The sequence below is a fragment of the Capsella rubella genome, unplaced genomic scaffold (genome assembly GCF_000375325.1).
Source record: "Capsella rubella cultivar Monte Gargano unplaced genomic scaffold, Caprub1_0 scaffold_7, whole genome shotgun sequence".
Taxonomy (NCBI): Eukaryota; Viridiplantae; Streptophyta; class Magnoliopsida; order Brassicales; family Brassicaceae; genus Capsella; species Capsella rubella.
In genome coordinates, this window is record NW_006238917.1 from 11165635 (window position 1) to 11184458 (window position 18824).

General features: G+C 33.3%; 2 protein-coding genes and 1 pseudogene across 2 annotated transcripts; all 3 read left to right on the forward strand.

The window, feature by feature from the left end:
• The first annotated feature begins 4642 nt into the window (after positions 1–4642).
• Positions 4643–8106, forward strand: LOC17877485 (myrosinase 4). The gene is made up of 12 exons (XM_023779215.1): positions 4643–4828; positions 4941–5001; positions 5156–5214; positions 5318–5393; positions 5472–5549; positions 5638–5725; positions 5817–6060; positions 6144–6480; positions 6632–6663; positions 6912–7008; positions 7115–7217; positions 7797–8106. Exons 1-12 carry the CDS (start codon positions 4646–4648, stop codon positions 7963–7965), a joined length of 1527 nt encoding a protein of 508 aa, XP_023634983.1. The 5' UTR covers positions 4643–4645; the 3' UTR covers positions 7966–8106.
• Positions 8107–8551: 445 nt separating this feature from the next.
• LOC111829397 lies at positions 8552–18754 on the forward strand (annotated as a pseudogene).
• LOC111829245 (putative myrosinase 6) lies at positions 14709–16696 on the forward strand. Its single transcript, XM_023777929.1, is given in 9 exon segments — positions 14709–15039; positions 15119–15196; positions 15305–15346; positions 15349–15409; positions 15486–15729; positions 15813–15923; positions 16433–16480; positions 16482–16551; positions 16554–16696. Coding segments are annotated over 9 exon segments (1128 nt in total).
• Positions 18755–18824: the final 70 nt, after the last annotated feature.

Consider the following 18824-nt stretch of genomic DNA (forward strand, 5'->3'; position numbering starts at 1 on the left):
GTTTTGAAATGTTTATATTTTCTCAATATATAATAATCATATATATGTATATGTATGTGACATCTGTTCTTTTATAATAAACTATTAGTAAAATTAGCAAACTTATTTGCTGTATAAGCAAAATAAAAATATTAAAAAAATCACAATAAATAGCTCATTACAAGAATCAAACGTAATAGTCACATAAAACTGAGAACATTAAGGGACTAACCACTACACTACAACAACATTTGATAGCCTTAAAACTAGTTATACTCATTTGCTGCCTAAAGCATTTGCTTCTTGGGCTTTAGCCACAAAACGACTCTCCAGTTATAGAGTTAAGCAGAATCGAAAAAGCATAAGTAACAAGGTCCCAAAATTGACTACAAACATCATACCGTACCGTCAAGTAGTTAAACTCTTGGGCTGTTATGTTGTAGCCTGTAAAAACATGTAATAAGAGATTCCTACTCCAAAATCAAGAACTAAACAACACCAAATCCCAAATTTTCATGTAATCGTAGCCTTTTTATAAGAACATAATCTAATCACAACAACAATCAACTATAAATCAAAAATTCCAAACAAAATCAGGCAGATGAAACAACAATCTAAAACCAAAGTTGAACAAAAAAACAAAATTATACTAGTGAGGAGAATTGACGGAATCACAGATTTTCAAAGTTACTATCAAAAGATCGATGGTAGCTTTATCAACCGCCACCGCTACCGTCGTCGAAGCTGAAGACAACACCATATCACGATGCTTAGATGATGCTTAAAACCACTAAATAAGCATCGATCTTTACCATTTTCTTATGCTTTTGATTATAACTAATCACTTTATTAATTATAAACAACTTTTAAGCAATGGTCAAAGCAACTCCAGTAGGTGGTCTTACCATCCTGTGCTATGTGATGTGGGTTGTGTAATATCATCTTTATTTGGTATTAGCTGTCCGGTAGTGAACTTTCTTTTATTTTTGTAAACTGGAATTTGAATAGTACAGTTTTAGTAAGGAATGAAAGATTTATATTACTAAGGAGACGTTGAAAAGCCAAAAGAGGAAAGAAAAGAAGGAAAAAAACACAAGCCAAGAAGCAATGGAGCCAGCAGATCGTTCAAGTGACGCAAAAGCTTTCGACAATATGAAAATGTGCGTGAAAGGCCTTGCGGATTCAGGAATCACAGCGATGTTTCGAGCAATGCTAGCCTGAAATCGCAACCACCTCCCAAGCATCTCACCATCGATCTGAAGGGAGGAAACGTGGTGGAGAAGATTGGAGAAGCTGCTGAAAAATAAGGATTGTTTTAGGTTGTTTATCACGGCATCCCCGTGGAGGTTCTGGACAGGATGGTCGAGGGGATTCGCAGCTTTCACGAACAAGAACCTGAGGCCACCATTATTGGTGGGCTCTTAACCAACTCTTAGCCTAAAATTTGCTAAAAATGGCCTCTTATTTGCAAATCTTAGGCTAAGAGTTGGTTAAGAGCCCATGGATAATGTTGCTCTGAGGGCAAGAAACCCTTCTACTTTAGGGATCATAGTAAATATGTGGTTTACTACATCAATTTTGATTTGCATAGTACAGAGGCAGCCATTTGGAGAGCCACACTGGCTTGTTATACCGCACCAAAACCTCCTAGATTCAAGGAGTTTCCCGCGGTTTGGTAAGGAGAATTGTCTGCCAGTTTAAGTTATTGTTAGAGAAAAAAATGTGTTATTCGTTTAATGATTTCATTTCACATATATATGAGAGAATAGCTAGGCTCTTAAAACAATTAACTTGTGAAAATGTTATGATCATGTGGCAGGGAGATTTATGATGGCAAGGGCCGATGAACGGGGTAAAACGACCCAACCGACCTGATCGAAAGGTCGACCCACACGTGTGTTAAAAATACTAAGTTATTTTTGTTTTTTCTTGCATGACTTGTAGCTTTATTCCTTTGATCTTTCATCTATGGTTTGGGTTTGATCTAATTTTTATTGTGCAGCTTATAAGCAATTAAGCAAATGTAAAGTTCTTAAGCGTTGAGCATAGGGTGATAGACTAATAGCAAATGTAAAGTTCTTAGGCGTTCATGAAGTTGAATCCTCCAGTGTACGGCCAAGTACTCAACCATCTTCAGGTTCAAAAAGATCGATTCTTCGATGGTACACCATTTCATGATCTGAGACAACACTTATTATTGTGCACTGTGTTGAATGGATGACGAGATGATTGACCATGCTCTTTTCAAATTTCTCCATAACATTACAAATTTGTAATGTTGATGAGAACATAACCGAAGTAAACCGGTATCAATTAAGATAAGGATGAAACAATGAGAATATCATTTGTGATCTTATTGTTGTTAGTGGTTTTAGGTAGATTATGTTAAATCTTCGATTCATGTCTATCTCCTATATTCTAGGATTGCCCTTAACATGTATAAATACTCATAACATCTTATGATGAAATATATGGAAAAAATGTTTAAAGTCTATTGTTCTTATAAGCTATTGATTGGGACCTATCAAATGTTCATACAAATTTAGATTACCTTTTGTTTGGAGGATATATACTACATTATTTATTAAGATACTAGTTTCCGGTGGTTACTTTGATAAATTTGGAAAAAATAAAAAAATTAAATTAAATTAGGGGTTATTGGATCATTGATTTTGATGGATTTGGAAATCCAAACAAAAATCATATGTTATTCAATCATTGATTTTAAAATAACTATCAAAATCATGTGTTATTGGTTATATGATTTATAAATACTAGTTAAAATCCTATGTTATTCGTTTAGTGATTTGGTTTTGGATTTTAAAATCCGCAGTATGTTTTTGAAAGGATTTGATAGTGAAAAATAGAAGGATTCAAATCCAAGGATAAAACATGTTATTTCAAAATCCATGTATTTCGATTTCATAAATAATAAGGATTCACAAATTCTATGTGGATTTACGAATCAATAAACCAATAACACCCAATGTTGATAGGAATGCACAAGTAAAATTGAAGAACATGAATTTGACTCTCGCATGACCATCATCACCCCTTATATATTTTGTTTTGTCTTTGTAGGATATATTATCCTTCTTAGATGATTCTTTAGAAGAGACATATATCTTTGAGATGGTTTAGTTTTCATGACGATGTAGAGAGATCATCCATTATGTCCGATCAAATATGAAAATTATTCTTCCAATTTGAAAATCAATCTTTCATGTCGACTAGGTAAGATAGATCCATTATGTTGGAGTGCTAAGTTGGCACTCGAAAAGCACATTGAATTAATATTCAACTTAGGAGAAATAAAGATCTTACACTCATTGGTGAATCAAGTTAGGCTATATATATATATATGAAAATGTCAATGTATAGTTATATGATCGTGGCTATATAGCTAGCTAGGTCCTAACGATGATTATGGGGAATAATGAACTTAGCCAGAGTCTAAGACTTTAATTTTTCAAACCATTAAAGTTTAAAAGAGAGTGAGGGAAACGTGTGGACTGACCTACAATTATGTGACTGGGGAAAAGACTTGGTTTCTGCTATTTCTCATAGAGGATGATCCTTCTCTTTCTCTCCATACTTCTTCAATTCATTTTTTGTTTGGGAATACGTGCCATCGACCCGAGGAAAAGCACTTCGTTTCAAAATTTAGTTTTAGTTTTGTGGTATTTTTGAAAGACTAAAACTAAGTTTTTAGTTTAATATTTGGTTACGTTTAATTATATTAGGAAACCACTCGTTCTATGAGATGATTATAGATTTCAAATGAAGGCGTTGGTAAGTACATTTGGATTAAACACAACGTTACCTGCGAGCGAAGCTACTGTAGTACAGTCTCTAAGTTAATACTGATGTTCTTTTTCTCTAATCTGCCAAACTGTTCCTTACAAGCCTATTTTTTCTATATGACATAATGGTAGAAATATAATTTGGTCTATAGTGACTTTTGCCCGCAGGTAAAGTTCTTATTCAATCGGGTATTTCAAATTCAAGTATTTTCAGTAAAATTCTAGTATACATTCCAATATTTTAGAATTTTGGTTCGGTATTTTAGTTATTTTGATCTTAAAATAACTGATCGATATTTTCAGATTTATACTTATAATTTTTAAAAATATAGGTTATGACAAATCTAAAATAATTAATATTTTGGATATCCATTCGGGTTTCGCTATTTGACGGTTACCTAACTTATATCAAAGTCATTTTTGATTTTTACACTTTAATAAATTTGATGCAAATTATTTGAAATTTTTAGTTGTTCGAGTTGAAATAAGCATTGTAACTTTGTTCGTGTAAGATAAAAACACGATAGAAAAATATTAGTTTGAAATAGATCTTTTCCCCTTATATAAACATACTGATAAAATGTCAAGAAAAAAACACCATTTAATCAAGAAAAAACCATTTGGCTCTTGGGTCAACTGTTAGAACGTTGAGTGGCCTCGAAATGAGTTGCGTATTGCGTCAACTGAAATTGTTAGAAAGGCATCGGAGCATTGACTTGGGAAATATGAAGAGTAAGTGAATTATCACACGTAACGAATTTAATAAGATATCTCCATGCAGCTCCCATGCTTTTGAATCCTTCCTATATAAACGATCTCTTCATCATCCAAAAATACAAACAGCAAAAGTGATCTAACAAGCCATGACATTTCGTGAAACTTGCATCTTTGTGATTCTCTTTGTAGCTTTAAGTGCAACGAGTCAACGAGTTTGTGATCCAGTGTGCCAAGCTAAAGAACCCTTCAACTGCAATGATGCGAGAACTTTCAGTCGAACCAATTTTCCTAGAAACTTCACTTTTGGTGCAGCAACTTCAGCATATCAAGTATGTTTTGAACCTTATAACATGTTTTATACAACTCTATAATTATACATTTATACCTAATCTTTAAAAACCTACAAGTTTATTTCTATAAAATTGATTTGCTTTGTACTAGATTGAAGGTGCTGCGCGTAGAGCGGTAAATGGATGGGACTACTATACTCATAGATATCCAGGTTTTTTTCCTAGTTTTAAAAATATGTAATAATTATATATTATCAACTGTATGTATTATACATTTTTTTTTGGTATAGTTATATGTTTTATAGATTTGTATATATACAATTTGACAAATATATTTGCTTACAATTTAGACTTCTCATCTAACAGAAAGGGTTCCAGACCGCACTACGGGAGATCTAGCATGCAACTCCTATGAGCTTTATAAGGTTTTTTTTACAAATAGTCTATATATATATGTATATGACATACTTTATTATATAGTCACTAGGAATAAATTTTAATCGAGAAAGTTCTTTGCTTCATATATAGGAGGATGTTCAATTACTGAAACGCTTGAATGTTCAAGCTTACAGATTCTCAATAGCATGGTCAAGGGTCTTGCCAAGTACATACTCTCCTTCTTTCTTTAATCTTCTAATTTGAATTTTTACATTTTTACGAAATCTCTCTTATGCATATATAGAGGGAAAGCTTAGTGGAGGAGTGGATGAGAATGGAATAAAATATTACGACAATCTCATCAACGAACTCAAATCAAATGGTAATTATTTCATTATATAATATTGTCATACACTAACACATGTTCACGTTATACATTTTTTCTTTTCTTTATCTTTTTATACATGAAGGTATAGAACCATTCGTGACAATATTCCATTGGGATGTCCCTCAAACTTTAGAAGACGAGTATGACGGTTTTTTAAGCCGACGTATAGTGTAAGCCGACGATACATAAAAACCAAAACTCTCATGTTAGCTCATGAATACATATCTTTATTTATATGTATTGTATGGTTATATATACTAGGGGTGATTTCAAGGATTACGCTGAGCTTCTCTTTCAAAGATTTGGGGATAGAGTGAAGTATTGGATCACATTTAATCAACCTTACACGTTCGCAAATAGAGGTTATGGAGATGGATCATTTCCACCGGGGCGATGCACAGGTTGTGAATTCGGAGGAAACTCTGGTACAGAACCTTATATTGTTGGCTATCACCAGCTTCTTGCTCATGCTACAACTGTATTAACATATCGACAAAAGTACAAGGTATTATAATATAAAATAATACATAATTTATCTATGAGAAATTAGTATATATGTCATCCTTTATATGCATTAACTATGTGCAGAGGTTACAAGGTGGAAATATTGGAATAACCTTAATTGGAAGATGGTTTGTTCCTTTAAATGATGCAAGCGTTTCAGATCAGATGGCTGCGCGGCGCGCATTTGATTTCATTGTTGGATGGTTCTTGGATCCTCTTGTGTATGGAGATTATCCAAAGATCATGAAAGATACTTTGGGTACAAGATTGCCTAGATTCACACTTTTGGAGTCTCAATTAGTGAAAGGATCCATAGATTTTCTTGGTTTAAATTATTACTTCACACAATATGCAACTGATTCATTACGACCCATTTCGACACCACCCAACATCCAAACTGATATAAGAGCCAATTTTAGTAGTATGTCTTACTCTTCTCCATCACTTTCTACATCACTTTCTATTTCATATTAATTAGCAGTACTTTTGTATCTCAAATTGGGAATTTTGTAGTAACTGCATGCATGCATTGTCTACGTAAACTAATTTTTGTTTTCTATGTTTATAAGCAGCTTCTCGTGGTGGAATTATAATTGGTGTTCAAGTGAGTATCAAATTATTTCGTTACTAAAATGTTTATAATATGAAAAGATCTCATAAAATACAAACTTTATATTCTTTTCGTTTCAGTTTAGTTGTCGTTTAAAGTTTAAATTTTTTTAAAGAAAAATTGATTAGTTTCTTAATTTGTATATAAATATTTTTAATTCTTTATATTCTTTTTTTTCTTCTAATAAAACGATTTTTAATATAAACCGAAATATTATTACTAATTTTGGCGGTTTTTTACAGAGTGCTAATTTTGTGTATTATCCTCCTGGATTTCGACAAATTCTGAACTATATCAAAGATAATTACGCAAACCCACTTACCTACATCACGGAGAATGGTAAATTTCTATGAACGTATATACATATTTTTGTTAGCACCAATGTATATACTATGTATTTAAACAAGTTATATGCTTAACAATATTCTACTTTTGAACTTTGTAGGATTTTCTACTTTCGGGAATCTCACACTTGCTGAAGCACTAGCAGACCAAGGACGAATTGAAAGCCATTGTAGTCATTTGGCTTGCCTCAAGTGCGCAATCGAGTGAGTTATCTTAATTATATTGCAAGTTCATTTGATCTTTGGTATATTTATATGGAAAAAATCATATATCACTTATATTTTGCCAATAGTTCTTAAAAGTAATTACTAGTAATAGCCACTTGAATTTTTGTGGTGCATGTAGTAAAAAAATTTCTTATAGCCACTTGAATTTCGTGGCTATAATAAAATAAATCCATATAGCCACGAATATTAAGGTTTAGCCACGAAAATGCAAAAGGCGATAGAGATTTTTTTTACTAGTATATTTTAGTCTTTCTTTTTATGTATTTTAAGCTCTCCGTCTAACCAAAATAAATTCACTTATATAAACTGTAAGAGTATCTCCATCAACTTTTTTAAATATCTATAATAGTAAAAAGTAAAAAAAAAAAGTTAAATATGGAATGTGTATCTTAGACAATTGAGAAACCTATCTCATTTGAGAGACTTTGAGGTGGGTTTTTGATTTTTCCTTAACTATTCAAGATACCCATTCAATATTTTATGATTATTATTAATTTTATATTATTGTGGAAACTTTCTTAAGAACTCTATTGATAAAGGTGCTCTTGTATATAGGGATGGATGCAACGTAGCTGGGTATTTTCCATGGTCTTCGATGGATAATTATGAGTTCAGTCAAGGTTACACAATCCGTTTTGGTATGAATTGGGTGAACTTCACTAATCCAGCGGATAGAAGAGAGAAAGATTCAGCTAAATGGTATTCCATGTTCAATACGAACTGAAGATAATATATGAAACATGCATGAAGTGATCGCCTAAAAAAGCTACTATATATGTGTTACGTTGTAACAACAACTAAACGGACTTTCATGTCCCCTAAATAGAAAAATAAATTCGAAATATATATATGATGTTCTCTATAATGCTGAATCATTTGTAAAACCTTCACTGAAAGTGGCCTCGGCAAAAAAAATAGCGATATCGAACCAAATCAAGAGGAACCGAAACCGAACCAAAATTGATGTCGAATGAAACCAAATCATCATACCGAGACAAAACCGAACGGATATCCAAAAATGTTTCATTGTTATAATTAATAAATAGATGAACGTAACTAATGAACATAACGAATTATATTATTAGACTCTCTCATTAATAATGTTATATGATGCTTTGAAGTTTTTAATATGGAACGATTCCCTTCATTTTCTTATCATGAGTGACAACTTTAAAACACATTTCTCGACTACAACTTGAATGAAATAATTTTAATTTCCTTGTCATTTTGTCAGCTTGTAACGATATGTTGTTGATATACCTTATACGTTATATCACTAGGGACAACAAAACGAACTTAGCGAGCTGGAGATGGACCAGAGGAGTATTGGGCTAACAGTGAGGAGTTGAATTTTTGGTGTCGTGTTATTTTTTTCAACTAATGCGTCAATGTCTATAGTTTGACAAATAAACTACAAAAACTATATATCTATTAATCTCAAAAACTATATATGCCTAATAGTTAAAATATGTTTCACTATATAAACAAAATATACTGCTAAGTTGAACTATAGATTCACTCAGGTTTGCTCTCTTCTTACTTTTCTTAACAAGTCACTCCTTGTTTCACTAATTCTCTTCATTGTCATTGTCTTCTTCTTAATGGTTCTCCTTCTTTTTCTCATTGATCTTTCTCTTTTGTTTGTGTAGGTTCAATCAAAGGATCCAACTCCAAGTTTTCTCCATCGCCAAAAATTTATAATAAGCGAAAGTAATTGTCTCTCGAGCCATGACAGATTCGTGTAACTTGCATCTTTGTGCTTCTCTTTTCAGCTTTAAGTGCAACGAGTCAAAGAGTTTGTGATCCAGTGTGCCAAGCAAAAGAACCATTCAACTGCAATGATGTGAGAACTTTCAACCGAACTAACTTTCCAAGAAACTTCACTTTTGGTGCAGCAACTTCAGCATATCAAGTATGTCTGACCCTTATATACAACTCTCTAATTATGTTCTATATGTATGTTTTTTTCTTCATATTTCTTGGAATTGATTTGCTTGTACTAGATTAAAGGTGCTGCGGGTAGAGCGGTTAATGGATGGGACTACTATACTCATAGATATCCAGGTTTTTGTCCTAGCTAGTTTGTAAAATATTTTCTCACAATTTAGACGTCTCATCTAACAGAAAGGGTTCCAGACCGCACTATGGGAGATCTAGCATGCAACTCCTATGATTTTTATAAGGTTTTCAATTTTATTTCGAGTGACATCTTTAGCTTTGGAATATAGATTCTTGGGTCGTATATATAGAATGTAGCAATTTTTCTCCACTAAACTAATTTTTGGGATGAGTTAGGGCACATTCCTAATAATATAGTCACTTGAAATGAAAGTTTAATCGAAAAAGTTCATTGCTCTATATATAGGAGGATGTCCAATTACTGAAACACTTGAATGTTCAAGCTTACAGATTCTCAATAGCATGGTCAAGGGTCCTGCCGAGTACATTTTTTCTTCAATCTTCTTTTATTTCATTTTAAAAAAATATCTCTATTTATATAAGGCTCTCTCAGAGGGAAAGCTGTGTGGAGGAGTGGATGAGAATGGAATAAAATATTATGACAATCTCATCAACGAACTGAAAGCCAATGGTAACTATAAGTTTTATATATTTATACACCAATACATGCATGTGAATCTTTTAATATTTTCGTTATACTGTTGTATCATTTGATCATATTACACGTACACCTAGGCATAGAACCATTCGTGACAATATTCCATTGGGATGTTCCCCAAGCTTTAGAAGACGAGTATGGAGGTTTTTTAAGCCGACGTATAGTGTAAGCATTTCAATATCTAATACATGTTTTATAGCTTATGAATATATCTTTATGTATGGTCATATATACTAGGGGTGATTACACGGATTATTCTGAGCTTCTCTTTCAAAGATTCGGGGATAGAGTGAAGTATTAGATCACATTTAATCAACCTTACACGTTTGCAAATAGAGGTTACGGAGTTGGAACATCTCCACCGGGGAGATGCACAGGTTGTGATTTTGGTGGAGATTCTGGTACAGAGCCTTATATTGTTGGCTATCACCAACTTCTTGTTCATGCTACAACTGTATTTACATATCGGCACACATACAAGGTATTTAGTTATGTCATAATTTCACATTATGTCTTCATTTGTTTCTAATTTACCTAAAGACTAATATATAAAGGAATAGAAAAAGAAACTGCATGAGTTATGTGCATGCGAAAAAACATATATCTTCACATTTTGTTATGAACCATTCTTAAACATAAGAAAGAGGGAGATTTAAAAGCTTAGCTCGGCCTAGAAGGTGGTGGGGGAGTTGTAGAACCAGGATAGGTGAAAGGGTGAAACTCCCACATCCCAAATTAAATTCTCCTCTCTTTATGTTATCAACTGGACCTTGGCTCAATTTTTACATTGTAGTCAGAAATGCATACGCCTGACTACTTCTGGTATTAGTAAGAAAGCATTCCAAACTTGGGAATAGTCTATATGGTAGTTCAACATGCATCTAGATGTTGGGAACAAGTCTACATGGTAGCATTTTGGCACGTTTCCTCTATAGCTGACCAGATTAGCCAATCAGATATATCACAAAAAGCTTATCTCTCTCTTAACCCTAGTCTCTCTTAGAGATTAAGGTTAATTTTTGGGGTTTGTTTTCTTATTGATTATAATAGATCCTTATATAGGCCACAATCCAACTTAATCATGAACCCTAATGCATAAAATAAATCACTTTAAAATAAAAAGGAAATATAACCAAATTCAAAAGCATAGAAACCCCAAAAACTATAAATTAAAATGTCTTAACCATACCTTAATCAACCTAACCATATTCTCACTTTTGTAACAATATGCAGATGTTACAAGGTGGAAATATTGGAATAGCCTTAATTGGAAGATGGTTTGTTCCTTTAAATGAATCAAGCGTTTCAGATCAGATGGCTGCACGACGAGCATTTGATTTCATTGTTGGATGGTTCTTGGATCCCCTTGTGTATGGAGATTATCCAAATATCATGAAAGATACTTTGGGAGCAAGATTGCCAAGATCTACACCTTTAGAATCTCAATTGGTTAAAGGATCAATGGATTTTCTAGGTTTAAATTATTCCTACACATAATATGCAACTGATTCATTGCAACCTATTTCGACACCACCAACCATCCAAACTGATGCAAGATCCAATTTTAGCAGTATGTCATACTCTTCTCCATCACTTACTATTTCATATTAATTAGTAATATCTGCATGCATGCATTGTCTATGTAAACTAAATTTTGTTTTCTTTGTTTATAAGCAGCTTCTCGAGGTGGGATTCTAATTGGTGTTCAAGTGAGTATCAATAGTTTTTATTTTAAATGTAAAAAAAAAAGAGTTCATAATAATACAAAAATTTTATCACTAATTCAAACGGTTTTTTTTTTTACAGGGTGCTTACTTTGTGTATTATCCTCCTGGATTTCGTCAAATTCTAAACTATATCAAAGATAATTACGCAAACCCACTTACATACTTACATCACTGAAAATGGTATGTAAATATAGGTATAAAATCATTTCTCTAATTAATATGTATTGAAACAAGTTTAGTTTACAAGAATCATATGTGTTAACCTTGAAAAAAATACAATATCTAACATAACTCAAATTGACAAAAAATGAATCGTAAAAAACTAAAAGTGTTACCGGATTTTTTAAAAAAGAATTATCATCCAATGTTTTAAAATACATTGGTAACAAAATTAGTTATCATGAAAAAATGTTAGATTCACTTTAATTTATATTAAATAGAAATAAAATGAAGTAATATGGATAACCATAAATTGATCATAAATCAAAATAGAAATACCTTTAAAAAGGAAAATAAAAATAAAATATGCAACTGTTGAATATTGACTCAATTAGAATCCTAGTTAGAAAAAAAAATCTAATCAAAACTTATGACTTCAACTTTATAAATGGGGTTTAGTATTGGACCAAATCACGGGTTTTGACCAATATTAGGGTTTAACTAAAATATGATCTTGAACATGTATCAGCCAATTGTAGTACAAGTTAGCAGATTGGCTATCTCTTTGTAGGATTTGTTTTAACTTGGATACACTTATATATAAACAAACTATAGTTGTTAGATACATATAATTGGCGTGAAATATTTCAAAAATCTGTTATACCTGCTTGGTATTTAAGATTGGAAACTAGTTTAGTATAAAATATATATTTTTAAAATCTTATCATCTTATCTTGGTAGTCAATGTAATAATCATATTGAAAAGAACAATACTAGATAATATAAAAAATATATCTTTTAGTAAATTATTTGTTAGGTATATTATTATACTTTAAATATTGAGTTTACAAAAGTCGTTAGATATAATTGGTATGAACAAGTTTAAGTATTGGCGCGAACTATTTAAAAAATCATTATTTGTTTTTTCTATAGATGTTTGATATTCATTTTAAATTATTGGTATAATACTCGTTAGATATAGTTAGCGTAAGATACCTTAAATAATTTGTATTTATCGATATAGTTGACATACCTATTTAGATATTTAACAGAGTAGTCGTTAGATACAAATAATTGGCGCGAAATATTTAAAATATCTGTTATACTTGCTTGGTATTTAAGATTATAAACTAATTTAGTAAAAAAGATATATTTTAAATGTCATCTTGTTTTGGTAGTCTTTGTAAAAACTTAATCATATTAAAAAGAACATAAGAATATTGTGAATTTTCAAGGTCAAAGCAGAAGTCTTAACTATCTTACTAGAAACAATTAATTAGTATTTAATCTATATCTTGGACTATGAGAAGAAAATTAACAGGTGGCTAAAAAATATTTGCATCAACCAGTACTTGTCCATCTATATAAATTAGACTTTTCTTCTCAATTCTCTTCATATATTTTGTGATTTAGTTTTACTTTTACATAAGATTAAACAATAGCTATGAGTTTAGAGAGTGGTCCAAAGGAAACCAAACCATTTGATGTTGAAAATTGTAAAATTTGTCGTGAGCCATTAGCTAACAATGGTGATGTTGTTAAGCTTCCATGTAACCACATGTATCATTTGGGTAATATGTTCTTAATTATTTTATTTATGAAAAAGCATCAAAAGAATAAATCAACTTTTATTTGATTTATTTCTGTTGATTTTAGTTACATATTACATGCATCCCTTTTCTATTTGTTGTAGATTTGTAATATTTTGTCTTGTATATATATATATATATATATATATATATATATATATATATATATATTTTGCGAATGTATTATTAATGGAATTCGCTAGTTTTCTGTCTTATTGGGTTTTCTTATTCAAATCTGCATTACAATATTGGGTTTTCAGACTATAGAGCACTCTCTAAGACATCTTTGGTTGTCTATTATATTTTTGTCGACCAAAGTTATCCAACATATATGTGTTTATTTAAACGAATTAGGAAGATTTTTATTTATTTATTATTATTATTATTATTATTATTAAATTTTAAAATTATAAATCATAAATCCGCTAATATTTTTGGTTTTTCTTATGTTGTGACATTGATCTATCATTTTCTTTCTTGACATGTTCCCTCTGCAGAGTGTATTGCTAAACATGTTCAGCCAAACATGGTAATAGATCTATACTTTGATATTTTGAAATGTATTGTATAGTATATTATTTGAATGAGTACTAACATATTCATTTGTTGGTTCAGCCAACCAAGGCGTGGAGTGACGACGAGTTGTCTCTAATTAAAACTCATCTCAATTTACTCTTTTGCCATCCTTTACCTATAAGCTTTGCATATCCTGATCTGAGCCCTATGCACACTCCATATGCTTGGAACCCAACGGACACTCCAAATCCTCTAAACCCTAGGCACCCTTCATATGGTCCAAACCAAATTCGTAACAATGGGAACGCTTGATATGAGAGATTCAGGAATCACATTCCCTTGACGTGGATGCAGCCTCAGATAGAAGAACGTCGCTTGAATGTAATGATGTGTGTGTCTCAAGGCAGCACTGGAGCAACTGGTATTGGTGGGAGAGATGATGAAAGCATCAGTGGCTGAGGAGGGGCATAAATGAGGGGTAGAGTAGCGATTGAAAATGATAGTGATCAAACTATCAAATTTTATTGTTTTTTGTACTTGTTTTAGCTACATTATGTTTTCTTTTTCGATAAGTTGGCATTCAATTTCTTTTGTGTGCTAGGATTGAATATTGACCAGAATTTAACTCATACCTCCGGACGAACCAGAGCCACCAGATCATCTTCGCTTATGCGTCTCTCCGCTATTCTCGTTAGCTCTTATCGTGCTCTACTCTAACGGATCTACCCTCTTGGTACGGGTGAGCCTTCCTCTCCCCTTTGCACGGCTATACATTCCAGTCAGACATTTGTTTCCCGGTAATTCTCCTTTTGTAATTTGGGTTGTAAATTATGAAGCTTTCCTCGGTCAAACCATTGGCATGACAGTATCGTACAGAGCTACTTGTCCTGATCTTCTGCTGCCTCAGTCACCATTTCCAACACTCATCAATCCGGTCTGCTTCTCCCAACCCCTCACCAAGGTTCTCTCGAACGCCTCTCTTATCCACAACAACATCTCAGTCCAACTCTCTGTTTCGGCCTCCGCTCCTTGTCTTCAGCCAGCCGTGTGGGAGAGTTACTCCTTGGTAGACGGATGCCCGCTTGCTCTCGTCGTGAACTCGTTGGGATGGTTGGGTTTGGTTCAGCCTTTTTGGGTCCACTTGGATCAAGCTTACAGATTCTCAATAGCATGGTCAAGGGTCTTGCCAAGTACATACTCTCCTTCTTTCTTCAATCTTCTAATTAGGATTTTTCATTTTAACGAAATCTCTATTATGTATATATTTAGAGGGAAAGCTTAGTGGAGGAGTGGATGAGAATGGAATAAAATATTACGACAATCTCATCAACGAACTGAAATTAAATGGTAATTATTTGAAATAATTACGAAAATTTATTTCATTATGTCATACACTAACACATGTTCACGTTATAATTTTTTTTCTTTTTTTTTTTAATCTTTTTATACATGAAGGTATAGAACCATTCGTGACAATATTCCACTGGGATGTCCCTCAAACTTTAGAAGACGAGTATGACGGTTTTTTAAGCCGACGTATAGTGTAAGCCGACGATACATGTTTTAACCAAAAATCTCTTGTTAGCTCATGAATATATATTTTTAATTATATGTATTGTATGGTTATATATACTAGGGGTGATTTCAAGGATTATGCTGCTCTTCTCTTTTAAAGATTTGGGGATAGAGTGAAGTATTGGATCACATTTAATCAACCTTACACGTTCGCAAATAGAGGTTATGGAGATGGATCATTTCCGCTGGGGCGATGCGCAGGTTGCGAATTCGGAGGAAACTCAGGTACAGAACCTTATATTGTTGGCTATCACCAGCTTCTTGCTCATGCTACAACTGTATTAACATATCGACAAAAGTACAAGGTATTATAATACAAAATATTACCTAATTTATCTATGAGAAATTAGTATATATGTCATCCTTTATATGCTTTAACTATGTGCAGAGGTTACAAGGTGAAAATATTGGAATAACCTTAATAGGAAGATGGTTTTTTCCTTTAAATGATGCAAGTGTTTCAGATCAGATGGCTGCGCGGCACGCGTTTGATTTTATTGTTGGATGGTTCTGTAACAACCCATCCCGGTGGGAACTCCTACCACATGGCACACCCCGCCATATGGCAGCTACAAGCGCTGCAACGCTGTAAGGATGCCATGTGGCGGGGTGTGCCACATGGCAGAGTGTTCCCACGGGGCAAGGTGTTACATAAAAGTCGACTTTTATGTAACAACTCGTCCTGTGGGATTCCGCCACATGGCACACCCGCCACATGGCATCCTTACAGCGCTGCAGCGCATCGACCCTAACCTCTCTCCTGTGGGCCCAAACTGTGCAACCCACTTGCTCGCAGCCTCCTGGCCCACCATGTAGGTTATTGGTGCGCCTGGCGTTCCTCGAACCCAGGTCCTCACCCTTTAACAATCTTCCTACCGTGGAAGTTGTCACCAATTGAACTGCAAGTGCGCTGCGCAGTTTGGGCCCACAGGAGAGAGGTTAGGGTCGATGCGCTGCAGCGCTGTAAGGATGCCATGTGGTGGAATCCCACAAGACGGGTTGTTACAGGTTCTTGGATCCTCTTGTGTGTGGAGATTATCCAAAGATCATGAAAGATACTTTGGGTGCAAGATTGCCAAGATTTACACTTTTGGAGTCTCAGTTAGTGAAAGGATCCATAGATTTTCTCTGTTAAATTATTACTTCACACAATATGCAACAGATTCATTGCAACCCATTTCGACACCACCAACCATCCAAACTGATGCAAGAGCCAATTTTAGCAGTATGTCTTACTGTATTCTCCATGATTTTCTATTTCATATTAATTAGTAATATCTGCATACATGCAATGCCTACGTAAACTAAATTTTGTTTTCTTTGTTTATAAGCAGCTTCTCGTGGTGGAATTCTAATTGGTGTACAAGTGAGTATCAATAGTTTTTATTTTAAAATTTTTAAAAAGACTTTATAATAATACAAAAATTGTATCACTATTGCAAACTTTTTTTTTTTACAGGGTGCTAATTTTGTGTATTATCCTCCTGGATTTCGTCAAATTCTGAACTATATCAAAGATAATTACGCAAACCCACTTACTTATATCACTGAGAATGGTATGTAAATATAGGTATACGAATATATAATTTATATGTATATATCACTACAAGAAAACATATGATTAACGACTGCAAAAACAGTCACAATTCCGTCGCTAAGTACCTTAGAACGACTGTTTAGCGACGTAATGACATAGTCGCTAAACCATGCGTCGCTAAATTATTTGGTCGTACGTCAGTCGCTAAATAGCTACTGTGTTGCAACATATTTTATTGGTCACTATGACGTTGCAAAGCAGTCGCTATTTGCGCGACTGATTTGCGCCTATTATGCGACTTCATTTTGACTGCTCTGCGACTGTTTTGCTACTGTGAATTTTTATTGTTTTGAGACAGAATTGATTTGGAATCTCGATATAGGATGCTTTTAAATTTGATTTTGAAATTACAAATTGTTTTTAAAACAAAAAAAAATGTGTATTTAAAACATTTTCATTCAACACAAACACAAAACATGTTTTCATATTCAACAAAATAACAACCACGTTCAAACACATACAACCAAGTTTAAACACAATACAACAACCACATGTTTTAAAGTTCTTTCAAGTTCTAGTAGGAGGGAAAGCAAGGGAACCTATTCATCTGCAGAGGACTCAGAGTTGATGAAAGCAAGGAAATTTGGGGTCAGTTTTGCTCAAGTACTATTTCACCAGCTTCAAGTGCTTGATCTCAGCTTGTTGCTCAGCTAAAACCCGTGAAGCCTCTGCTTCACGCTCTGTTTGAATAGCTGCTTGTTCCTCCATCTTCCGAGTAGCTTCCTCAAGCTGTTGGTGCAGGCTTGTTGTGAAAGAAAAAGTGCTTCCCGGGTACTTTCGCTTCCCATTGATGTAATCCCCTAGGCTTCCAACTCCAAAATATGCTCCTCTATCATTAGTGAAAGTTGACTGCATAAAAAAAATTCAAAACTCAGAAAGCTACTGCAACAAACAATATCATAAATCTATTCTTTAACATTTTTCATGAAAAAGTAAACATACAATCTCAGAAAAATCAGTACATTACCTGAAGAAAGATCTCGTCATCCTCCTCTTGAGATAGCTCTGATCTACGTGAAGTACCGTCAGAAGTCTCATCATTCTCGAGTGCAGCCAAAATCGTTTTCGTTGCTATTAAGTGACAAGACAGTGGCCATTCAGTCGCAATATTTAGCGACTACACCTTCAGTCGCAACATGCAGTCGCTAAATAGATGTTTTCTTGTAGATATATATTGAAACAAGTTTAGTTTACAATAAGCTATGGATGATATGAACTTTGTAGGAATTTTCAACTTTTGGGAATCTCAAACTTGCTGAAGCACTAGCAGACCAAGGACAAATTGAAAGCCACTGTAGTCATTTGTCTTGTCTCGAATGTGCAATCGAATGAGTTATGGTCTATGAATTTTGACATTACTAGCTAGTTTTTTTTAATAAAAATTACTAGCTAGATTCATCTTTGGCATGTTTAAACATATCTATTATATATTGTCACTTGGGTTCCATGCCATTTTTTTTATAAGTATTGAAATGTTGTTTTTTTACCCTAAATTTTCTAATGATATTTACAAGCTGAACAAAATAAGAAAGAAAGAAATCACTAATATAAATCTTATACATAGGGATGTATGCAACGTAGCAGGATATTTTCCATGGTCTTCGATGGATAATTATGAGTTTGGTCAAGGTTACACAATCCGTTTTGGTATGAATTGGGTGAAGTTCACTAACCCATCTGACAGAAAAGAGAAAGATTCAGCTAAATGGTATTCTAAGTTCAACACGAACTGAAGATAGTGCATATATGAAAAACAATGTGATTGGCTAAAAAAGCTACGGCTGTAACAAAAAAAAAACTAAA

Coding starts and splice junctions, on each gene's coding strand:
- LOC17877485 (XM_023779215.1), top strand. CDS start 4,646: ATGACATTTCGTGAAACTTGCATCTTTGTGATTCTCTTTGTAGCTTTA. Junction 6,481..6,631: donor TATAAGAGCCAATTTTAGTA/GTATGTCTTACT, acceptor GTTTATAAGCAG/CTTCTCGTGGTGGAATTATA. Junction 6,664..6,911: donor GAATTATAATTGGTGTTCAA/GTGAGTATCAAA, acceptor GGTTTTTTACAG/AGTGCTAATTTTGTGTATTA.